Source organism: Vicugna pacos, chromosome 32 (assembly GCF_048564905.1).
Source record: "Vicugna pacos chromosome 32, VicPac4, whole genome shotgun sequence".
Classification (NCBI taxonomy): Eukaryota; Metazoa; Chordata; class Mammalia; order Artiodactyla; family Camelidae; genus Vicugna; species Vicugna pacos.
The window spans coordinates 8,283,915-8,309,239 of NC_133018.1; the positions used below are offsets into that span (position 1 = coordinate 8,283,915).

At 47.7% G+C, this 25,325-nt stretch overlaps 1 protein-coding gene across 1 annotated transcript in view; it reads right to left on the reverse strand.

Annotated features, from left to right (window-relative positions):
- Positions 1–313: 313 nt before the first annotated feature.
- SEZ6L (seizure related 6 homolog like) overlaps positions 314–25,325 on the reverse strand; it is a 60,616-nt gene continuing 35,604 nt past the window's right edge. The window contains exons 9-16 of the mRNA XM_031692649.2: positions 24,488–24,684; positions 19,017–19,211; positions 16,569–16,760; positions 8,780–8,974; positions 6,569–6,601; positions 4,598–4,706; positions 2,923–3,025; positions 314–426 (exon numbers count right to left, since the gene is read on the reverse strand). Of these exons, the coding sequence (XP_031548509.2) occupies positions 397–426; positions 2,923–3,025; positions 4,598–4,706; positions 6,569–6,601; positions 8,780–8,974; positions 16,569–16,760; positions 19,017–19,211; positions 24,488–24,684 (1,054 nt within the window). The 3' untranslated portion in view covers positions 314–396. The remainder of the gene's footprint in view (positions 427–2,922; positions 3,026–4,597; positions 4,707–6,568; positions 6,602–8,779; positions 8,975–16,568; positions 16,761–19,016; positions 19,212–24,487; positions 24,685–25,325) is intronic.

Here is a 25,325-nt window from a genome sequence, read left to right on the forward strand (position 1 = left end):
TGTAGGAAAAAACGCCGTGGGCATGGATTGCGAAGATGCATGCAATCTGATGCAGCCATAGCATGGCAGCGCTGCTGGGAGAAACTCAGCCTCTTTTTTCCCCTTCTCTTCCCCCTGCTGCTGTATTTGCCATTTTGTAGGTCCTCCACCTGGCTTCAGGATTGAGGCTGTACCATGAATTTGGCTGCAGCTGCAATACATCCAACCACACCTATTTCGATTTTAAATATAATAAATACAGTGAAGAAAACAGCAAATCTTCAATAAAAAGTCTAAAGAAAAGACAGTCAACACTCTGGGGTTTCCATTAAATGCCACGTGGTCTCTGGATGAATCTCTCGAGGAGGTTGTCGTTGAATTCCTGTCTGTAAGTTCCCTTCTCAAGTGGAGCTCTCTCTAGATGGAAACTTCATACTCTCTTGTTTCCTGCAAGAGAGAGAAGCCCAGATCTGTTAACCCGTTGTGTGGCACAGTGACTCGCAATTGGTTCCGGATCTTCACCCATCTCTGCATCCAAGACATCGGGCATGTGACTTTGCAGTCTCTTTTCTTTGACCTTGACTTGCTTTTGCCGTGGGTTATGGGGAAAGTGGGTCAAAAGAGGGGTTTGAAAAGCACATGTGTGTTTCTGCTTGTGTCCTGCCCCTCTGCCATCATATGAGCAGAGCCTGCCTTAATGGCCATTTCCACCAGCAAGAAAATGAGGGGAACAGACAGCAGAGCTGAGTCACCCAGCCAACCACCAGCCAGTCCCAGATGTGTGAGTGAGGACTGCCGAACGAGGACTATCCCCCAGCCGAAATGAGCTGGAAACACGTTCCCTGGGCTGATGAGCAGATTAATGTTTGTTGCTTTGAGTGACTGAGTTTTGGGACTGTTTGTTACTCAGCATTATCATAGCACTAAGTAACTGATACATATACTAATAAGTATTAATAAGGTGTAGTTTCTAACATGCTATTTTTCATCAGCTGGACCTTCTTTTAGGAGTCAGAAAGAAACTATGCAGAATGTAAAACAACATATAACCTCTTCTTACCAGTGCCACATCTAAAATGACTACAACATGCAGGTAGCAATCAGTTCAATTTCTCCAATATTCATGGAGTGTGTGTAATCTACTCCAGGCCCCGAGGGCAGAGGAGCAGGGAGATATAAGAAGTCATAGACTTGGCTCCAGAAAGGGTCACTGTCACATGTTTTGAAAGGAGATCTACAGTTCCCATAGGTCAACATAGTTAAACGATTACATTTGTGCTTCATGAGAGATGGAAGTGCGGTAGGCAGTCTCTAAGGTGGTCCTCATGATCTCCATCCTCTTGGTATTCACATTTTTGTATGATTCCTTGCCCTTACTATGCTCTGCTTCTAACCAGGAGAACACAGTAAAGGGACCAGGATGTCACTTCTATGTTTATTACATAGGATTGTGATTTCCGTCTGGAAAGGAGACGCTCTCTGTCTTTTGCTGACTTTGAGAAAGCAAGCTGCCATGTTGTACACTAGTCCCTTAAGAGGGACACATGAAAAGGAACTAAGGTTGACAGCCTGCAGGCCATGGAGCCCTTCATTCCAACAGCCTGAAAGGAACTGGATGCCATCAACAACCATGGGAGCTTGGATGTGGACCATCTCCAGTTGAGCCTCAGATGAAACCGCTGCCTTGATTGACACCTTGATTATAGTCTTTGAATCCTGGAGCAGAGGACCTACAGAAGTTGTGCCTAGACTCCTGACCTACAGAATCTATCGGGTGGTAAAGGTATGTCCTTTTAGGTTCCTAAATTTGCAATAATATTGTTACACAGCAGTTGATAACCAACACAGGAAGTCAGAGTGAGTAGGAGGAAGGGAAGGTTAGCAGGGACAAGGATCAAGTCAAGTTCATGCCCCCAAATACTGGGAGACGACTGTACATCATTACACAGTGAATTTGAAGGGTTGTGGTTTTGCAAAGTCACTACCAGCCTTCCAATTCTTCACATGTGCCTCTGGGCCTTTGCATGTGCTCTCCTGTCTTCCTGGCATCTTCTTCAACCACCATATAAATTCTACCCACCTTATTTGTCTCAGCTTTATCTCACTTTCTCAAAGATGCCTTCTCCCACCCCCTCCAAGTGTTCCCCATCATACACTCATAGCACCCTGTCCAATTTCTTTCATGGCCCTTAAAAATTATGGTTGGTTGCAATTAAGACTTTCACTGGCACATGAGATTGAGGTTCAAGGGGAGGCAGGAGAGTGTAATGATGAATGGAATCAAGTAGAATTTGCATCCTAGACACAGGTTGTGCGCCCTGGCTGTGTACAACCTGACCAAATCATTCTTCCTCTCTCTGAACCTCAGTGTCCTCATCAGTCAGTCAGAAATAACTGGAGAATCTATCATATGGAGTTGAAAGGATTCAAGGAGATTATGCATAAGGTGATATGCATTTAATATGCCCATGGTACGTATTATTATTATTATTATTATTATTGATATCTGTCTCCTTTGCAAGACTATAAGCTCATTAATGGAAGGACTGTGTCTGTTTGGCTTAGCTGTGTCCCTAGTACCCAACACAAAGCCTGCTACTCAAATGTGGAGGGATGTTACACACTGCCATTCAGCACGGAATGGAGTTCAACAGGGTGTTTGGGAATGCCACCTGTTGCTACCAGGCCACTGGTGGGCTCTGACCCATCCATCAGCCCCTTCCTTCTGTGGTCATTCTGCTAAGAATGAACAGAGCGATGGACTTGTCACCAGCTCGCAAAAAGAGCTGGGTTCTCCAGCAGTTGTCTCAGTAGGGGTCTCAGTGGGGATGAGACGGGACCACTGGCCATGCCTTTCCGCCAGCGGCACTGTGAGCAAAAGGAAATTAAACCTCCGGTTTCAATGCTGACAAATACAGAGCAGACGAAGAGGGACCAACTCACCCCTGTCTCGTAAATGGGGTTGTCAAACTCGGTCTCCACGGTGATCTGGCTGTAGGGGTGGGAGTACATGAGGGGCAGGCGGAGGCTGGAGTAATAGCGACATCTGGAGAAGAGACAGTCAAGGGAAGAGAAGTTACTTTTCCCGGACTAGGCGACACCATACAATTCCGAAGGGAATCAGCACCTTCCTGAGCATCAGCACCTCTGCGAATGACAAGGAGGATGTGTGGAAACAGCCTCTTGCAGGCGAGAATCTGAGTGGGGTGAAAGCTGAAATCATAATTGCTCTCAGAGCCTAACCCAGCCACTGATCACTAATGCCTGTAGCTCCACTTACTGGGGAGGGGGTGGGGCTTAATCGTAAGACGATTTAAGTTCCTCTTTAATGCAAAGAGCAACAACAAAACTAATGTGCATTTATTAAGCGTCTACTGTGTCGTCTCAGAACAGCCTTCCCTGGCCACCTATTTAGAAGTGGTCTCTGTTTCCACCCCCTATCCTCTTTCCCTCATTGTATTTATCATAGTATCTTATAATTTGCATATTTCTCCTCTCTCCCTTCCAGACTGTGAGCTCCACAGGGCAGGGAACATTTATATTAGGCAAAAGCCTGCCTCAGGGCCTTTGCACATGCTGTTTCTCTGCCTGGGATCCTCCTCTCCCATATATGTGCATAGTTTACTCATTATTGCTTTCAAGCTCTTACTCAAATGTCATTTCTCAGTGGGGTCCCCTCTACCTCTCCCATTTAAAATGCAACTGTCGCCTACCCCAGCTCCCTTTTTCTGTCTTCCAGGCTTTTTCTCTCTGCATTTAGCACCTTCTACTGTACTACATACTTTTATTTTATACTTTACTTAGTGTCTATCTTCCCTCATTAGAACCTGGGCCCCATATGTCAAAGATTTCCTTTTGTTTTGTGCAGCAATGTTCTTAGAGCCCAGAAAACGGCCCAGCACATAGTAGGTGCTCAATAATTGTGAAGTTGAATGAATTAGTGAGTATCCTGGCCATGGCTGAGTATGTTCCTTCTTCATTAAAGTCAAGTTCTATGATCCCTAACACCAGGGACAATGACATTAGATTGTCAATACATATTTGTTGAATAAAGGAATGAATGAATGAGTTAATGACAGAATGAATGAGTGAGTGTGCCTGGTAACAGCACATGTCTATCTCTCCCACTAAACCCTAGCTCCGTGACATCAGGGATATTGTCTGTCTGATTCGCTGCTGCATGCTCAGCCCTCCTACCACGGAGGGTTGGTAAGTGCTCAATCTAAATGTTTCTCCCAGTTTGGGATTTGCAGATACTACTACATATAATATAGATAAACAACAAGGTCCTACTGTGCAGCACAGGGAACTACATTCAATATCTTATAATAGCCTACAATGAAAAGAATATGAAAAGGAATATATATATATGTATGTAGAACTGAATCACGATGCTGTACACCAGAAATTAGCACAACATTGTTAGCCAACTAGGCTTCAGTAAGAAAAATTTCTCCCAGAGTTGAGTTGAATCACACCATCCTGATGATCACACAAGTGCCACTGTCCCCAAGGTTACAGGTGGAGACCTGAGGCTCAGAGAGGTGAAGTGCCCAGTCCCCTGGGGCACTGACTGTTGAATGGATGGCAACCGCCACTGCCACCCGAAGCCCCGCACCTGGTGATGTAGAGGTAGGCTCCTCCCAGCAGTAAGGAGATGACGAGGACTGGGATGAAGATAGCCAGCGCCATGCTTCCTCCTTCCAGAGATGTCTCCGCTGCCGCTTCTGCTACTAAAGACAGGCTGGTGAGGGCACCTGGCTCCCAGGTGAGCTCCCACCCTCCCAGTCCTGCACCCACTCAAAGAGCTGATGTCACAGAGCCTTGGCCATTGGAGAGCCACCCCCAGGAGGGAGAAGGGGCAGACTGGAGGAAATGGTTCTTTGCAACAGAGCCCAGACCCATCCTTGAATGGGGTGGTCACCGAGGCCACCAAGATTTACACTCTTTTAAATCATTTTCTTGGTGGGGAGGGTGGTTACCGGTTGAAATCTGGTTAAAATCCAATTCAAGGGAAGACCTGGATAAAACCTCAAATGCGCTATCAGGAAAGGCAGATTTGCTTGACATTGCGTGGGGTTAGAGAGTTTGTTGCATCCAGACTGGCTAGTTCCCCCTAGAGTTGCTCAATCAGACCGTCCAGCAGAGGGCGCTGGGCAGCCGGATCAGTGCTCAGGACTCTGCACCCCACGACACCCCAACTGGGAAGACCCCGTTTTGATCCTCAGAGGCCAAGGCCGCTCATTCTCCGGTAGCCCTCTCCGCCTGCCCTGGAGCCTCCTGCTACCTCCCCACGGTCTGTGGAGACCCCAAGAACTACGAGGACCATGGTGGGGGCGGGGGGCGGGGCGACGGGGGCGTTTTCCCAGCACGGCTCCAAGGGAGACCCCACATCCCCTCGGGACACTTGGCCTCCGCCCCTCTGCGGTTCTCCGCCGCCACGTCTACCAGGGCCCGGCTGCACGCCCGCCGATCTATAATCCATTAACCGCCACTCTTCAGATCTGAAAAATTGATCCTAATGCCCAAGAGAAATGCGTGCGCACGGAACACCACGATGGCATCAGACTCCCTGAGCAAGCCAGGCCTTTGACATGTTTGCATGGTTCATTGGTTGGTGGAAGACAGCAAAGGATGGGCCTGAACAGAGCCTAGCACCGATAAACGCTCTCTCTTTTTCCAGTGGAGTGACTAACATGTGCTCTCCGCCCCGCTCATGTATTTGAGCCCTGGCTCTGTCTGCTTGGATTAAAATGTCATCTGTTGCAAGAGCGAGCAACTAATGGCATAGAATTCCCACCGCCCCAGATTCTGAGTGAACTGTTTATTGTCAGAAAGCTAAGTGGTTCCCAAAATAATAATAAAAACTATCTAATTGGTTAAAACTTGGATTTTTAAAATGAAACAAAAAAATATATATATATTTTGACACCACAGCCCAGTGAGTGGTTTTGGACCAAACTGAACGAAGGTTATACAGACAGCAGAGGACTTTACGTGTTGGGGGAGGGACTGAAAAGGGAGAGAACCACAAAATAAAAACAAAATCCTGGATCACTTTTTAGCATCTTGTTCTACATTAATAAATCTCACTTGGTAACTTCTGACAAAAGAACAGAAAACAAGGGGGGTGATCCAGGGAGAGCTATGCTGGAGAAGAGAGAGACGGAGGGGAAAACAGAAAATTCCCCAGGGAAGATCTTTCTCCCCCAAAACCAGGAGGATGCTCAGCATGGAAGGTGATGCATCCATAGATGTAGTTCCCCAAAGTGGCACCACATGGTTGAAAAGCTTTGCAAGAGGGTGACGCCTTTCTCAGGCGAGGGGACTCCCAGAAGTTTTTACCTCGTCTGCATGAACAGAGCTGGGGGCAGCTCTCTCTCAGGTCCTAATTCGGGCTGTAAGTTGCAAATTCCACAGTTTTTTTTCTTTTTGATATCATCTATTTTGAAATGATCTTCAGCAGTGTGAAGGCAGAATTTTTGCTTAAAGATTTTTTTTTAAAGCACCCGGGTAAGGATATTCAAGGACCTGCCCTTGCTTTCTGCAATGAGCTTGGTTTACTGGATTTTGTCATCACTGGACTCACCTTCTAAAGCGTGTTCAAAGCTGTCCTGATTCACTGAAAGGGAAATTGGACCATTGGTCAATGTCAAGTGAACTCACTCCGTTTGCACGAAATGAAGCCGCCCCCGCCCCAACTAGATGCAAAAGTCCATGCCACACTGCGCTGAAGTTAGAGTTATGGTTTTTGTTTGTTTTAAATATTGGGCTGCTGGAGTTAGCAGAAATGCCTGCACACACTCCTAAGTTCCTGAGAGCAGAGGGGATAGACATGAAAGAAATAGGGCACGAATTCCTGATACTCACCATGTGTCAGATCCCGCACATCAAGAGCATTACATACATTGGCGCACTTAGCACTCATGACAATCTCGTTCGATACTGTTATCACCCCCACTTAACAGATGAGCAAACGGAGGTTCAGAGAAGTCACCACACAGCTTCTAAGGGTTGGAGGCAGGATTTCAACCTGCTTGGCCATCTCGAGCCTCTGCTCTTAACTACGCAGTTCTGGTCTCTTCACTGTTTCCATGTGGGACAAAGGCTGATGAACGGTGAGGGTCAAGACAAAATCCCAAAGGCAGATGTTTTCCACCCAGGACATGAGCTGGACCCTTGAGTGCCTGTCTGGGAGGGCAGAAGCTTCCATGGAATCTTAGAACTGGAAGGAAATGTTGTACCTTGGAGTGTGGTCAGCGATAAAATGTGCAGCTTCCTGGGCCCTTTCCTGGACCTGCCAAGGCGGCGTCCTTGGGGCTGGCCCGTCTGTAGCTCTGGCCAACTTCCCTGTAATTCTGCTGCTGCTGGCCCAGCCACTGACCCTCCTTTAGAAAACCTGATGTGGACTCATCCAATTATTTCACCCAAGGGGAAGCCCAGGTCAGAGGGGGAGGGCAGGTGGACGATGGCAGAGCCAGGCCCGAAAATTCTCCGGCAAGGATGTTTTTGGCAAAACAAAACCAGTAAGAGACGGGGAAAGAACCGGCAGATCCACCCACGCTGGCAAGACTGAGTGCATTATGACAGACACTCAGTGTGGAATGATCGGAAATGCTGAAAAAAGATAAGGCAGAGCTATGGTTTTGTTTTCTGATTCAACGGATGTCTCTGATAAGTGGGGAAAAGCAAAACATTGTATGACATGCCCCTCCTTTTTTTTATTTCTCCTTTTGTAAAAAACAAACAACCCCTTCCCATCCTTCCAGTCTGTCTATCTGTATGAGTCCAAGGAAACGGGGACGCATACAAGCTCAAAGGTGATGAGTAATGGATTTCGGAGAGGAACATGGAAGGGGTGGGGGAAGGGAGGGAGGGAGCCACGGCCACTGCTTCTTATGCAACTCTGATTTCTTTTGCTTCTTGCAGGAAACACTTTTGTCATCAATCCAAAAAAAAAAAAAAGTGCTGAACATCATAGATAGGCATTTGGGGATCCGCTAAAGTTACAGATCCCCAGGTAGAAATGTAGAACTGTATGTTTCCCTTCCCCTTGGGGAGAGAATTCTGCCTGATTCTTAAGAGAGTTTTAACCATAAAAGGTTAAATCCTTTTGCCTAAAGCACTGAACATATTTCGGACATGATTATTAATTTCACACATGAAAGACACAGATAAGCGGACCCAAATCTCAATAGATGTGTCGTTACTTAATTTCAATGATGAGTATTTCACTGATTATAAAATAAACCTCCTCCCTCCCCTACCCCGCCCCGCCTTTACCATCTCTGAGATGGGGGCGTGTCTTAAAAACCAATGGGGTGTTACAATCGCGGCCAACAGGCGGCGCTCACGGTGTTCGTGAGCGCGGAATCCTGAGCGCAAACTCTTCAGCCTTTGGAGGATGGGTGTGAAACACTTGGGAGAATTCCCCAGAGGCAACGGCGCAGGGGGTGGGGGTAGGGTGGATGGTGGGGAGGAGGGGCGAGAGGCTGTGCAAGTAACCCTTGGGAACAAAGTAGTTGGGCAGGCTGCCTCTTTTAAAAGTCTAATCTTGAAAGAGCTCTTTTAGTAAGTAAAAAAAAAAAAAAAAAAAGCTAAGCTAGGAGAAGGCATGGTGTCATTGTTTAATTGGCAACCACTTCCTTCTTTCTCGGTGGTCTGGAAAATAATAGTGGTGGGGTCTTAGATTTAGTGAAACACAGTAGCTTGGGGTTTTAGAGCAAATTTAGAATCCCTGCAAGTCAACCCTGACATGTCTGGGTCCCTTAGTCCCCGGGATGTGGGTAAGTTTCTTTACCTTTACAGACGGGCAGTGGCCCGTTCCAGTGGGATGGCTGTCCCAGGATGCAGCGAATGGTCACTTCGCCCATGAGCTCGAAGCCCTCGTAGCACATGAAGGTGAGGGACTCTCCAGGCAGGTAGAGTCGCTTGTACAGGATTTGGTACCCGTTTTCAGGTAGCCCTGGGTTGTCACACGCCAGGGACTCCTCCGCTAAAAGGCAAGCCAAAAGGAGCTCTGATGAGATGACGCAAATCTCTGGGGACTCCTACTCAGAGCCAGTGTGACTGAGTCCAGTCTCCCCAGCATCATTTCTCTACGTCCCCACCTTGCATGGAGCTGGTTCCCATTTCTCAAACTCCCCTTTCCCTCCCCTACCTCTGGGCGTGGGTTACTCAGGGGCACAGTAGAATGTACCAGACTGTGGAATCTGGGTTCAAATCTGGCTTCTGCTACTTACTAGCTGTGTGACCTCCATCAAGGGCCATGACCTCTCTGAGTCTCAGTTTCCTCATCAGTAAAATGGAGATAATAGCAGTACCTATCTCACAGGAACTTGGAAGATTAAATAAGACAATGTGTGCAAAGGCTTAGCATGCCCTTGAAAGGTAGGTACTCAGTAAACGGTGGACAGTGGTGCTGATAAATTATGAAATATTCCTCTTGCTTCTCACCTTACACCTCACCTGCCCATCCAACCTGGATAAGTCTTGTCTTTCAATACTCAGCCTTTAGGTCTCCGCCTCCAGGAAGCCTTCCCTGATGCCCCCTACCCGGGAAATGCTGATCTAATTCCCTGGGCTTCCCTTCCTTCTGGGGGGAGGGGAAGTAAGTGATCCTTGAAGAGAAGGCAAATTCCAAGTGCAGCACCTGCAGTGTAGCAAAGGTGCCAGCAGGTGGCAGTGGCAACTCAGAAGGCGTTCCCCACAGACTCCCTGGAATTATCTTTCATAAATTAACAGGTTAATGAGTACAACATATATTTACTGAACACCTTCCATGTGCCAGGGACTGTTCTTGGCCCTGGACATACAATGATGAGAAAGACAGACGTGACCCCTGCCTTTTTGTAACTTAACGTTCATGTAATACACAGGTTATTTCTTGGACCAGGCACTGTCCTGGCCCTGGGGAGACAGAAAGGGACAAAAGACAAATTCTTAGACCTGGGGGTAAAGGAAGATGTTGACAGCAGGTCTAGGAAGATGAGGGGGAGGCGTCCCCAGCTGTTCTCACCTGGCTTCATCCTAGAATCACCCTAGATTATTCAGTGGGCTGGCTCTGCACCCTAAGGTATTTTAATTTAATTAGTTCCCTCAAAGTATTATTTTTAAAGCTCCCCCGGTGATTCTAAAGTCCAGCCAGAACTTTAGGAATGAAGGATTTAGGGCTCAGAACTGCTGCTTTGGTGTCTTGGGATGGTTAAGTAATTGATTAATCATTTAATTAATTAATTCCCCCAATTAATTCAAATATCCATTTTGTACCAGCGGAGTTACAAATATTATTTCTAATCCTCCCTCAAGTCCTTAAAGATGGTTGACAGTTCTGAGCAGAACAGCCAACATTTACTGAGAGCATCCTATGGGCCAGGCACTATTTGGAGTTTTATAGCTGTAAACTCATGTAAGTTGCACAACCACCACAAGACACGGATATTAATTATCATTGTCCATGTTTTATATCTGAGCAAGTGAAGCACAGAACTCTTGGGTATCTTGTTGGGTAAGCTGTTAAGCTAACTTGGTGCGAGAGATAGGATTCAAATCCAAGTGGTCCAAGTTTGCTGTTAATCACTGCATTAGACACTCATTTTTACAGATGAGGAAACTGAGGCTCAGGGGATGGCCTCTTGTGAAAGGTCCCACAAGAAGGAAGGGGCTGAGCTGTGATTTGATTCTTTGGCTCCAAAGTCAGTCCATTTCAATTCTGACCCAGCCGTCAGAGTCTGAGAAGAATTCCATGCGAAGTTGTTTCCCTGGCAAAAAGCCAGCTGTTTTTTGAAGGCATTTGTGTTTATCCTCAGCTCCCAGAAGATGGCAGGATGGAAAGTGACCTGAATTTGAAACCGGAGGCTTGGATCTAGTGTGTGTCCTTGGGTGAATCATTTTATGTCTCTGGACTTCATTTATTTTTCCCTGCCTGTTAAGTAAATGGACTGGACCAAGACCCCCTCCTTAGCTGGGATGTGGCTGGACAATGACATTCCGAGGATGTACCCACACTTTGAAATAAGATCATCTAAGGCAGGTGTTCTCAACCTACATGCTACTGACATTTTGGGCTGGGCAACTCTGTGGTGGGTGGTTCTGTGTCTGGTAGGGTGTTAGGAGCATCCTTGGCCTCCATCCACTAGATGCCAGCAGCACTCCTCTCCCTCTGTTGTGACAACCGAAACTGTCTCTAGAAATTGTCACTGACAACTGTCCCCTGGGGAGCAACGTCACCCCTGGTTGACAATCACTTGTCTTAGGTTTAAACGATTCTGATCACAGTGGTGTGACTTCATCCCGTTCTCTCCCAGGAATTCAAGAGAGCTGGACTGATGGTCTTACAGACATAATCACACACCTGCCCTCATTTCTATTCCCCTCCCTCCACACCGCATTAAGTATAGGAAAAAATGCACATTTTTGGAGCACATTTGAGCAAAATGCTCAAAATCAGGCTCCCTGGCTATTGTTATGAAGGGTTTGTGGTCGTGGAACACTGAAACTGAGCAGTAATTAGCAACCAATGTTAGTTGAGCACTTATTGTATACTAGGCACATCGTCATGAGCTACTGCTTGATGAGGACACCGGCTTCGGCTTGTTCAAAGTCACGCAGCTGTCCAGTGGCAGAGCTGGGATGCAAAGGTGACCTGCTGGCTTTTAAATCCTGTGCATTTAACGGTTCTGCTAGAATGAAGGGCCCTTCTTGTGCCCGAATCCCCTGGGCTATCGTGAACTGCTCTGAGCTATGGCTTTCTCAGAGACGGGAATTTCTTAATGAAGACGGGCACCCAGCTAGAGCTCAGCCTGCTGGCAGAGGGGAGGCCCCTGGGGATGACTCGTTTGTGGAAACTTTTACTTTGGCCAAGGTCTGGCCACGTGGGCTCCTCCTAGGCTAGGAAATCTCCTTGTCTCCTATTTGTGGTGTTCTGGGGGCAAGGCAGTGAAGGCCAAGGGCCCCCAGGAGAATCCTTCTGTGCCTCCCCAGAGAGCCGCCCATAAAACCCTCGCTGGGTTTGTCAGATCATTACTTTTCATGGTGTGGCTGATGTTTTCTGGGCGGGAGCCCCAGCAGCCATCTACCTTGCTGTCACCAAAGAGAAGTTGCAACAAAGCCGCGAAGTGCAATTAAGACCGCATGAGTGCTGCGAACGGTGATGATGGCAGTAATAGCAACAAATACTGTCATTTTTTTGAGCCTGTTGGGCCCAAGGGATACAAGAACCGACTGGATACAGTCCTAGCAGGTGAGGTGTGTGTTTGAGTCTCGGAACTCGTAAACAGATCATCTCAATCAGCTGCAGCAAGTGCTGTGTAACTATAGAAGCCATGGGAATGCAGAGGAGAGATACATGACCTAGCCTGGGCAGTCAGGGAGGCCTTCCTGGTGGAGATGATGCTGAGGATTTCTTATGATTTCCTTCATAGACTTGTTTCTCCTCCCGCATCTTCAACAGACCCCAGGCTCCCTGAGAATGTGGATTGGGTCTGTTTGCACATTGCTATATTTTCAGAGCCTAGCATTACTGTTCCCAAACTAGGTGCCATGGTGCCCTGGGGTGCCACCACAATCTGACTGGGGTTCTTTGAGGTTTTAAAAAAAATGTTGAGGAGACACAGTGACATCTTCCAGTCCCATGTGCACCAGTAGCTGGGGGAAGGTCACAGCTTTAACATCAGACTGAGCTTCTTCCCTTTGGATGACGCCCCGTCTTTGCAGAGCGAGGCTTTCTGTGGTTGTGGTTCTCAAAAGCAAGAACTATGACAAAATCAATAAGGACCAGGGGATGAAGGGGGCGGAGTCCAACCTGATGCTGAAAGTTTGAGAAGTTTGGTGGAGCCGAACAGGCATCTCTGCAGTAGTAACTGTATTACAATTGCATTACAATTGCATTACAATTACTGTAATTGTACATAAGCGTTATTTAAGAATGAAATAAATAAGTTCACTCGTGTCATTGGTTTAGATTCCACATATAAGTGATATCATTTGGTATTTGTGTTTCTCTCTCTGACTTACTTCACTTAGTATGATCATCTCTAGGTCCATCTATGCTGCAAATAGCATTATTTCATTCTTTTTTATATAAACAACAAGGACCTATTGCATAGAACAGGGAACTATATTCAATAGCTTGTAATAACCTATAATGAAAAAGGTTATGAAATTTACACATACATATACATAACTGAATCGCTATGCGGTGCACCAGAAGCTAACAGAACATTGTAAATCAATTATACTTCAATTTAAAAAAAGTGAAATAAAAATAACATCTTTTCTTTCACTTTATGTGCCTTACTTTTTCAAGCAGCTACAAGGGTGTCAGGGTATAGCTGCTTATTAAGTGGTCTGGACCTGTTTACTAAATATAATTGTTAGGTGTCCTGGCCCAGGAAATCTACAAAGCAACCCCAACACTCCAGAGACTGAGTTGAGAAAGATTGGGACCCTCCGTCTTAGCATGTGCCTGCCTAGAGGAGGATACGTTAAATGACTGAATTATACCCAGCAATCCTGCCTGGTAGGAAGTAGTAATTCCTTTTCACGAGGGAGGACCCTAAGGCCCAGAGAGGGTGAGTTACTTGCCCAAGGTCACTCAGCAGAGCTAGGGGTGTGTCTGATGGCAAATCCCAGACTCGTCCCTCTACCTATATCTGACCTCTCCGTTCTCAAAGTGGCCTGAGGTAAACAGACCAGGAGTGAAAAGACATGGCTTTGAGTCCCAGCTGGACCAAACCACGACATTGGGCAAGTGACGTGAACAGAGGCTATAGACAACCAGAGTTTGTACAATTTGCCATCCACTTCATGAGCTTGTTGGTGGACGATCTTGGTCAACAGGAGAGCCCCAGAACTTTACCCAGGAGCTGAGGCTGCAGAGTGATGATGCTTTGAGGGGTTAGTCAGGCTTGAGCTGGAATTCTGGGTTCTCTTTCCCCTGCTGTGTGACCTCAGGAAAGCTGCTCACCCTCTCTGAGCCTTCTCTGCCTGCTTTTAAGTGGACACACATACTATTCATGCAGTTTGGTGAGAATTAAACATGTCAATGTTGGGAAAGGGTGCAGCCAAGATGCTCATCAAACCAGGCTGTTTCCTCTGCTCAGCAGAGGAAACATTTTAAAGCTGTCTTATGTTCAACAACTTTGTCCTTAAAAATACTCTCGGACCCCAGATACAACCTCGCCCTCGCCCTGGCACCTGACTGCTAGAATCTGACCATCCTCCCACCCCACGTGCCAGCTTCCGTCAGCCCCGCCTGGCTGGGAAGTTGCTGGAACCCCACACCGGGTTCTGCTCCAGGCATCTCTCTGTAAGGAGGATCGGCATGTCTCCTGACACCCAGCTTGACTCGTGAACTCATCAGCGTGGGTGTCAAGGACGCCTTCTCACCGGAGCGCCCTGGGTCTCAGGGGAAGGCAGCCCCAGAGGGAGGGGGGGAAGCCAGCTTCTCGAGGCTCAGAGCCGCTGCAGCCCAGGGGCTCCTTGGAGGCTGTGTGCCTCATTAGTTGAGGTGCCTTTTCTTTCTTTTTAAACATAGCTCCACCTTTCAGTATTTTTAAATGAGCCTTTGTTTGTAGCTTTTCATCTCTGGGTCTCAGGAGCTTGAATTACTCAGGATGCTCGGATCACCCTCAGTCATTGGGCGGGGGAAGGGAGCTATATTTGCTTTTCGGGATGGTGTCACAAAGTGCCACCAACCGGGGGGCTTGGGACAATAGTCATTCACTGTCTCATAGCTCTGGGGGCCAGAAGCCTGAAATCAAGGAGGCAGCAGGGCATCCTTGACGTGCAGGTGCGGCTCTCCCATCTCTGCGGCATCCTGTCTGTGTCTGTGTCTCCATCACGTGGCATCCTGTCTGTATCTGTGTCTCCATCAGGGTCCCAGTCCCCCTCTTCTTACGAGGACACCAGTCACTGGATTAGCGCCCACCTTAATCCAATGCGACCTCATCTTAACTCGACTGTATCTGCCAAGACCCTATTTCTGAAAAAGGTCCCAGTTATAGGTCCTGGGGGGTTAGGATTTCAACATACCTTTTTTGGGGGGGCACAGTTCAACCCACAATGGGAAACAACTAGTGTGGACTTGGCCCAAAGGTCAGGGGATGTGGCTGTGGTTAAGGCATTAGGGCCACAGATTGCAATTCCCCTGGGACAGCCCTGTGTGGGTTGGGACCCTGCAACTCACAGTGAAAGGATGGGGCAAGACTGGGGGAAGGGATGCTGGCCTTGGAGACTGGAATCCTAAATCTCAATCCTAGTCCTGCCCATGAAGAAGTTTTGTGACCTTAGTCATGTTTCCCTTTGAGTCTCAGTTTCCTTTACACACCCTCCTACACACATTTATATATGTGTGTACATACATACGCTCACATCTCTCTCTCCCTACATACGTTTAGCAATGTGTTTCGCACATGAGAACTCCTGATCTCTGTATTTCCCTTCGAGCTTGAGTCTCCTTGATGCATCTGCACATATACACACACATACCGTACACATGTATACAGTCGGTCACAAACATGCACAATGTGCTTAGCATAATGCCTTACACGGTTGACAGATAACAATTATTGTTACTGTCTGTAAAATGGGGGCAGCTGTGTGTCATCTCAAGGTTACCCCTCAATTGCATTTTATCTCCCAGATTCCCTTCAGCTCTGAAATTCTGGGACTCAGACTGAAGAGGGCAGATGGGGAGACAGGGCTGTGTGATGCAAGAGCCCCTGTTGCTTGCGACAACAGAACAACGAAGTCTCGCCTCTTCCGTGCAGAGCTTCCGATTTTGATGAGTTCCCACCTGCCTGTATTTGCTTTTGTTACCCGTACGTCTGGAGTTGTCACCACGAAATCACTGCCGAGACCAAAAGCATGAAGCTTTCCCCCTATGTTTCCTTCTAGAATTTTTACAGTTTCAGGTGTTACGTCTGAGTCTTTAATTCATTTTGAGTTGCCTTTTGTGCAGAGTATGAGGTAAGGGTGCAATTTCAAAGGAAATAATCGGTGAGAGCAATCTCCAATTTAGGGAATCGGAGAATGTATTTGCAAGCCATGTATCTGACAAGGGGTTAACTTCCAAAATATGTAAGGGACTCCTACAACCCCATAGCCAACAACCAAATAACCCCGTTAAAAAAATGGGCGAAGGACTGGAAGAGGCATTTCTCGGAAGAAGACACACAAACGACCAGCAGGCACAGGAAGGATGCTCAGCGCCACTAGTCACCAGGAGATGCGAATCAAAACCACAGTGAGGTGTCGCCTCACGCCTGGTGGGATGGTCTTTATCAAAGAACCAGACGACAGTAAGAGTTGGCGAAGATGCGAAGGAGAGGGACCCCTCGGTGGGAATGCAGGATGGTGCGGCTGCTACGGGAAACCTTACGGAGGTTCCTCAGACAGTTAAAAATAGAACCACCGTAGGATCCAGCAATCCCACATCTAGGTATTTACCATAGAGAATTGAAATTGGGAACTTGAAGAGACACTAACACGCCCATGTTCACGGCAGCACTATTCTTACCAACCAAGATGTAGAAACTTATGTCACTGAGGGGTGAGCCGGGGGCTCAAGTGAGAAAAACAGGACTCACAGACACAGTGGGGCAGGCGGGACGTCCAGATGGGCGTGCCGGTTTCGCGGCTGTAGCAGGTCAGCAGAGAGCTCCCTTCCAGCACGAAGCCGGGGTTGCAGGTGTACTGGATGGTGGTGCCCACCAGCAGCACGGGGTCCGAAATCAAGCGGGTCGAGTGGTCCACCTCCCCGGGGTCGGTGCAGTACATAACTGCGCGGGACGAAAGAAGACCAGGCGGGCGTTAGGGCTCCGGGTGACCGGAGGTTTGCCGACGACTCCAGAACGAGCCGGAGAGCCTCCTCCCTTAGCTCCTTCCCCGTGTGAGAGACAAGGCAGGTGGCTGGCGTACAGGCCAGGGCTCCCGAGACCTGAACTTAATTCCACTTCTAGGAATCTGCCCAAAGATCTATGTACAAGGTTATACATCACACCATTACTTGCAACAGTTAAAAAATAGAAAAAAAGGGGGGAAAAACCCCAATACAAAGCCTTTAACAGAAGAAGAGGTAAGTGTCATGGAACAACCATTCCATGACATCCTGATCCACCACGAAAGAGAACAAAGTGTTTTCTCTGTAGGGCTTCACTATGGTCAAACAAACGCCTAGTACTTTTTAATTAAAAAGTCAATATAGGGTGGGGATGGCATAGCTCAGTGTTAGAGTGCGTGCTTAGCATGCACAAGGTCCTGGGTTCAACCCCCAGGACCCCCACTAAAAGTAAATAAATAAATAAAATCCTAATGACCTCCCCCCCAATAAATAAAAATAAAAAAACGCGAAATTGTAGGAAAAAGGCTCAAAAAAACAAAAGAAATATTAAAGAAGTCAATATAGATGGAAGGAAAACAATCATCCAACTAAAACAGATGAAGTAGACAAGCTGCGGGCTGCAAAAACGTATCTGTATTTCTGAGTTGGAAAAAAAGGGTGGCTGCAAGGCAGTCTGTATAAACTGGTGCCTGTCATGGTGACATGCCAGCGATTTCTGTATGTAGCCCTGCGGGTCCACCTGCACGAAACAGACAGCGTGTCTGTGTATCTGTAACAGACCCATGCGGACAATTGGAACGATTCTTTCGAGAGTGGCGCCACCGCTAGACAGCAGGCCGTCACCGACTCGCTCCTTCGACCTCGCTGTTTTACCACTGCCCGAGAACCACAAGCAAGCATTTGTTACTTGTGTGATGTGGTTACCATCGGGGGTGGAGCTTAACCAGTGAAAGGTGGTAACGACATCTAGGGACTTCCAGGTGGGACCCCAGTGTCCTACGGAGCTTCTCCTGCCCTCGTTTCACTAGAAGAGAAAGTAACCAAGCAGGGCGGGGAGTCTGCATCTCAGACGTGGAGAGTCGGTTAGGCTCCCAGCGTGGGAACTAAACACACAAGGGGCCCAATGCAAATTTATTCCCTCTGCTTTGGTCCTTTTATTTTTTGGGCAAAAATTGAGGCACGCGAGGGGACTGTCCCACAGAGCTAGTTTATCCCTTCCAAGCTTTTAAAATGTTTAAAAAAAATAATGGTGATGCAGATCACATCCATGAGTCCATGAGGGGTTTCTCCAACTACCACCACGTGGGGCTTCGCACTGTCCATTTCAATTTTCTGTCACTATGCCCCACCCCCCACATACATTCTGTTGCAGAACAAACAGATGTGTTCCCCTAGCTGGTTTGGTGACTCTTTAGCGAGGTCCTTCACGTTTCCTACAATTATAATGAATGTTCCTTGATGTTGGAATGTTTGTGGTAAGAACTGTATGGAACCCCCACAATTTCCTTCCCTGTTACTCTCTTTCTCTGCTCACAGTCCATATTTCTTATTTTGCAATCAGTGATTTAGGTCATGCTGATCAGAATTACCAAAGTACCCCCCAGGATCCAAGGATTCCCAGCAGACTAGAGCTTTAGGTAGGAGGTGGGAAGCAAAGGGCTGGGGCGGGGGCAGGCCACCTCCAAGTTTAGCTCCGCCCACTGCTACTGTGACATCCATGTAGAGACCAGAAGCACTTCCTTTCACTACCCATCTTTAAGACGCTAGACTCAGCTGTCACGACACACCTGGCCCGCACTCCTGAGGGGAGCAGGCAGGAGGGACCAGGAGACAGGGCTGGATGAAGTCATTTACCTACCACAGGGGTTCTGAACTGGGGCTCCAAGGGCCAACTTAGACTAGTTTGGGCTGATTACTGTAGGTATTTTAAAGAACTGAATTTGAATGATGTTTTTACACAAGCTACTCACATTCACTGCAGTCCACACCGCTCCCTACTGTCTCACACCCAGCTTGCTTCACTCATTTACATCATCTGCCAGATTTCTGAAAGCACCTGAGTCTAAGACTCCTGCCCTTGGGCTACAAAATGACGTTTGTGAGCAGGACCGGTGTGTCGGTGGAATAGGAGAGACGCCGGGTGCGAGGGATTTACTGTGCAATGATCCAGAGGGAAAAACAAGACCATGCTTACTTTTCTCACAAAACGGGGGGTCGCTGCTCCAGCTGAGGTCCCACTGGCAGGTGAGGGTGTCACTCCCCACGATGTCATAGCCGGGATCACACTGGTAAGTGATTCTGGCTCCCCTCACCAGCTCTGTATGAGAAGTGGTTTTCCAGCCATTCTGGATTTCAGGCAAATCTGAGCAGGAGTCGTTCCTTGACACCTCTTTAAAACAAAAAACCATTATCTTTTCCTTTTATGAATGTCAGAGGAAAAAGCAAATAGAAGAAAAGGCCTCCAGAAATAAGCAACGCAATTTCTGAAATCCCTTAACCTGCAAGAACTCTTCTATAGTGCGATTTTGTAATAATTTCTTCCCACTTTGGGTGTGGAGCCTCTGGCCCCAGTCAAGCCTTCAGATGATGGCAGCCCCAGCTGGTATCTTGACTACAACCTCAGGAGAGATCCCAGGTCAGAACTACCCAGTATCAACTCCTAAATTCCTGGCCCACAGAAACGGTGAGATCAGAAACGTTTATTGCTAATTTGGGGGGTAATCTGTTACACAGCAATACGTTGCTGCTACACTCAGCCTCATTCTAAGAATGTCTATAAATCTACTGGTTTGATGGATTAGTAATATACATTTTCGTCATGCTGATTAAGATAACAATGTAACTATTAGAATAGAAATAATCATTGGTCGCATTCTTCAAATCACATTGCAGATCATCAGCGAACATTAACCACGCTCCAGAAAATGCTACACACAGTTGATTACCACAGAGTCCTCCTCTGGAATGATTTTGCTTTCCTCCTGCAAACCTTCGTTACCAAGGTAGCGACCCAAAGCCCACTATTACGAGTCTCGCTTCAAAGTGCCCACTGCACAGATTTTGAGAAGAGAGCTAATTATGCCGTATAATTAATTTGCAGCTCTCATGTGCTTCTGGGGAAAGCAAAGTGCCTCCGCTGTCTGCAGGAAAGTCATTCTGAGAAACAAGCCATGGCTTTTCCCGGGATTTCATAGTGATTTTATTTGGGGGAGGGAGATCTCATGGGTGTCTGCAAGAAGAGGGGCACCGGGACATGGCTTCTAGAATTGCTTGGTGGGGACCAGGAGCCTCTATTTTTAGGCCTTTGAAAAATCAGTTGAGTCCTGGATTGAGGACACAGCTGCAAATGCTCACACTATGGATGAAAGAGGCGCAATGGGGGCAAAAACTGGATCCGTGGTCTGCTTTGTGCCAAATGCTTTCAGATCAAGAAAGGTTTGCTTGTCTGACTTTTCAATACGAGCCGACAGGTCTACACAGTCCTGCAGGACCACCCGTCTCCTCTGTGGCATCCACTGCATTTGGGATTACTCAGTGGCTGCCACAGTGCAGCACAGCCTTGACTCAAATCTTGGCCCCACAGTCTACTACCTGGGCGGCTTTGGCCGACTCACTTAACTTTCTGTTCTTCAGCTCCCAGGCTCCACCCCCAGAGACCCTGATTCAGGAATCTGCGTGTTCACCAGACATCCTAGGTGGAGGTTCTGGGATCATCTGTTCCTATGAACCCTTGTTTCCTTTGCTAAGAATGACAAAACTGGCCCCGGAGTCAGAGAACTTTGCTTCTAATCCTTTCTTTGTTTTAGAAGCTGTGTGACTCCAATCATGTCCATAAACATCTCTGAGCCTCACTGTCCTCAATCACAGAGTGGAGAGAAGAATCATGACCCTGTCTAGCCTTAGGGGCAAAGTGAAAACTAAGTCATGTGCACGATATACCAGTAACACTAAGATGAGTTACATGGATTCATTGACTTGTTTGACTAAGATGTGAGTGCCTACTATGTGCCAGGCACCAGGAATATAGGGATCTGAATATAGGGATCACGGTTCCATTGTCATGGTCAAGATCAGCACCATGGTCCAACTTTTGGGCAAAAGAAATACCCAAATGCACTGAGTGCATGCCACCAATGACTGGTCTTATGCTCATGGCAGACATTGCTAATCAATCACAGCAATCTCTTTCTTTGAATCAAGCTGAAACCTCCCCATCCTTCTCAACACAATACATCAGGGATCCACTGTCATTTGCTGGGGCTTGATCTACAATATGGAGCTTATTTATTACCTTGGGATTAGAGGAATAAACAGACCACTGACCAAAATCTTTGGAAGACACTACTTTCCCATCTCTGCCTTTTTATTCCTTTCCCTCCACAGGCTCTTGGCCACAGACACTAGCAAAACATCAGTAGCAGTGAGGAGAGTGGGTCTTTGCTTCTGCCTGGGCAGAGGAGAATTATTTGAAGTCAGAACCATGTGCGCCTAGAGTGTTCCTCTGGAAGGTTCTGACAGCAACCAGAGCAGATAAGCCTTGGCCACTTTCCAGAGCTGGGTTTTGGCCTTGAGATCAGTCTAGGAGCCTCAGAATTCTCTAGATGACAACAGAAACCCCTAACCCTTCCATCTGATCCCTTTACAGAAATGGGAGTTGCATCTACGTCTGGTTAAGTCTAGACCCAGGGTAGCAAATACCTCTCCTATGCCCATGACCGACATCACTAGTCAATCATGGAACCCTTTCCCACTGATTTCAGGCGTGGCCTCCTCTAAATGCAACATGGTCTTCAGCATAGGTAGTCACGAGGAATTGCTTGACATCAAAATTAAATACAGAGGCCCACTTCCCTTCTCTGTGAAATTAATGATGTGTTTCTTTAACAGAAATAAGGAGAAAACATTGAAAGGTTCTCTCTTTTTGTTTAATCCCAAATTAGCCAGGCTGTGTACCCCAGGGGAGCACTCCCTGAAACCCTGTGCTCGTCAGCACAGGACCCTGACGTTGTCTCTCTCCTTTTCACTAACTGACTCAAGGGCAGGGAGAGAATTCTATCCTTTCCTGTATCCTGATGCCTAGCACAGGGTCTAGCACTTAGATTTGTGAGCCAAACTCTCTGGAAAATGGAGATTGTGCATTTGAAGATGAAACAAAATATATATGTAAGAGTGCTCGCCAACTTCAAATTGTCGCACGAATCTGTTTCAGCTTCAGTGAACAAGAGCACATCCTCTTCAACACAGTGCCAAACTGAACACTGGCCAGGCTTTCTGGTCAACCCTGGGCAGGCTTGGATAGAGTCAGATTTCTGCCATCAAGCTGAATGCAATTTGGGAAGACTGACTCAGGCACCAGAGGAGACAAATGACCAAAACTATGACCTCATCTTCCAGTAGGGAGGGGTGGGGGAGGAGAAGTCTAGAGAGGGAGATGGAAGCCAAGTCATCAGAAAATCTCCCTCTAAAGGCAGCTCACTCCAGAGGGCACCTTGCCTGGACAGTTGGCCTGAGCCATCCCCCCACACCCAGGGCACCGCCTGCCAAAGAACACGTGCAAAGCGGCAGCCCTGGAGCGCTGAACACACTTAGCATCACAATCAAGGGCAACAGGGCCCCTGAGAAACATCAAAAAGGAGGTGAGCACTTGTGACGGCCTCTCTGAGAGGTGCGTGCACAGCAGGGCAGGGACGGGAAGTGTCCACCTGCTGGAATCAAAAAATATGGAAGGGACTTATTTTCACGTGTGTGGGGCCCCCTGAGACAGCCAGCGGTCAGGGAAGTAGCCCGTATTCCAGGGGCAGGAGGAGGCACAGAGAGAGCACTCTGCATTAGACAGAGATGGACAAATCTCCTAGCCAGAGGGAAGGAAGAACCAAAGACGTGGAATCTTGCTCAAGCCAGAGGGTCTTTGGTGGAGGGGGGTGAGGTGGCAGAGAAACTCAGCAGGAACAATCCTCCTTTTCCTTTTCCATCTTGGGACTTCAAGATGTCAACCTCTTTCCTGGGAGACGCAGGCAAGTCCCCTAACTGCTGGCTGAGTCCTGCCCATTGAAATCCTCAGGAGGCAACACTCACCATCCTGGATGCCAAAAGAAGTTAGGTCTTAACTGCCCCCTTGTGTCTCCCAGGTTGTCTACTGTTGCCAAAAATACTAGAGGTGGAGAAACCCTAAGAGCTGGGAGCCAGGAAGCCTGGGTGTGAACCTCAGGTCCTCCCCTGATGAGCAAGTCCCTTATCCTTGGTGGTCCAGGGCTTTTTCTGTTGTGACATGACAGTCTTGGACCAGATGCTCTGTCGGTTCAAGTCCCTTCCAGGGCTAGGATCAGTGGGACCTCATGGTGTTCTGGTCCCCTGACTGCTGGGGATGTTGGCAGCTTGGACTAGGATGGTGGCTGTGGAAAGATGGACAGAAGTGCTTGGATTTGAGACACATTGTGGAAGTAGGGTTGGGAAACAGGGACAAGGAAAGAGCAAGCAGTCTGGGGAACCAGGTGTGGTTCCGTCTGGGATGGGCTGACAGCCGGAGAAGCAGTTGGGTGGTGGTGGATAGGGGGTCGGGAAAGAAATAGTTCTGTTTTGGCCATGTTAAATCTGAGATGTCAGTTAGACAAGCAGGAGGGTAGTTAGCAGGGAGTTGGATAGATGAATCTGGAGTTCACGGGAGAGGTCAAGGTTGGAGGTACAAATTAGGGGTCAATGGAATATAGATAACTATTGTTGAAAGCCATGGGACTGGATGAGAACACACAGAGAAAAGGACAGCGTCCAGGATGGAGCTTTGGGACCCTCCAGGGTTTAGAAGTTGAGCAGAGGAGAGTGATGGAGCCAGCAGTGAAGAAGGGGGAGTTACAGGGTGGGCAGTGAGGAAGGAAGGGTGTGGGTGGATGAAACAGTAAGAAGGGGGTCTTGGATGGCCAACTGGGGACTTAGTTTGAACTTTATAGCAGGTTTTCTTCCTTCCTTCCTTCCTTCCTTCCTTCCTTCCTTCCTTCCTTCCTTCCTTTCTTTCTTTCTTTCTTTCTTTCTTTCTTTCTTTCTCTCTCTCTCTCTCTCTCTCTCTTTTCTTTTCTTTTCTTTAAGATGAGGGGTAAAGAAAAGGTTTGGAAGGCACATTGAACATCAAGAAAGGCATCTCTTGCAGGAATATCCTAAAGAACGGGAGGTGGGAGAGAAAGGGCTGTCTTGGTTGGATGGGGCTGCAGGGGAAGAGTCCTTAGGAGAGAGCCAAGCTTCAGTTCAGGCAAGATGTTGCAGATGGTGTTTTGAGAAGTTGCAAATATAAAAGCGTTGATGATATAAAGTCCCAGCTGAATGCAAATGAAACATGATGAAACTTAAAGTTATGAGACCTTATCTATTAAGTCCTGATATCAACCGCACGGCGTAGGTATCACTACTCCCATTCTACAGATGACAAAAAGGAGGCGCAGAGAGGTTAAGTGACTTGTCCAAGGTCACACAGCCATTGATGACAGTACTAGGACTTGAACCCTAGTCCTTCCGACTTGAGAACCCAACCTCTTAAAGAAACTACGTATATTTACCGTGCCAATATATAAAAAACCCCCACATAACACAACACTCCCAAAAAGGCATATCTAGAGGAAATCATCTTAACTTATATCTAAACATCAAGAAAAACACATGACAGCCTGGAATACCTACCTATGTAGTTCATGATGAATCCCTGGCCCTTCCCGAAGATGAGGCCGGCGGGGTCCGAGTGGAACTGGATGGTCAGGTCCGGCGTGGATGAGTACAGCTTCTGGGGACCGCTGTTTCCTAGATACTGGCCCAAGATGTGGGGCGTGACCTCATCACCGTCATAGATGGTCAGGATGTCGCTGTTGCTCAAGTTCAGGCTGGGGCGAGGGCAGAGACAAGAGGAGGGGTCTTGCGAAGCTAAGTTACGGACATTCAACAAGCCTTTGATTTATTTTTCCAGGTAATATGCATTTTTTTGAGACATACTACATATCAGGCCCCAAGCGAGGACTGGGGGTGAGGTCGGCACAGACCGAACACGCGAGCGGGGCACACTGATCCTTCCTAGGAGCACGGGACACGGATCTGGGGAGGGACTGGGCTTTTGAAGTGTCATTCGTGAAACAGCCTTCCCCGCATGGAGTTCACTGCAGTCAAGTGCTGCAGAGATGCTTCTGAACTCTCATCATTGACCACCTTTTCCTGGGCGAGACTAAATGCTGGGCACGGGGCTCCCTGCTGGGGGTGTGACATGGGCCTTTCATTCTTCTTTGATGCAGAACAGGCTGACTGCACGCTAATTATAATTTGCATTCTCACAGAAGGTGAACCGATCCTTCCATTTATCGTGTGGCAAATTCCTCAAACTCAACCAGGTTATCTATCATGTTTAGGGGATGAGGCAGAGGGTGGGAAGGAGGCCGCCTTTCTCATGAAACACACTCAAAGTTCCTATCACTATTCTTAGCATTCCAGGATGACACATTTTAAAAGACTCAAATGCAAGAAAGTACCTTGA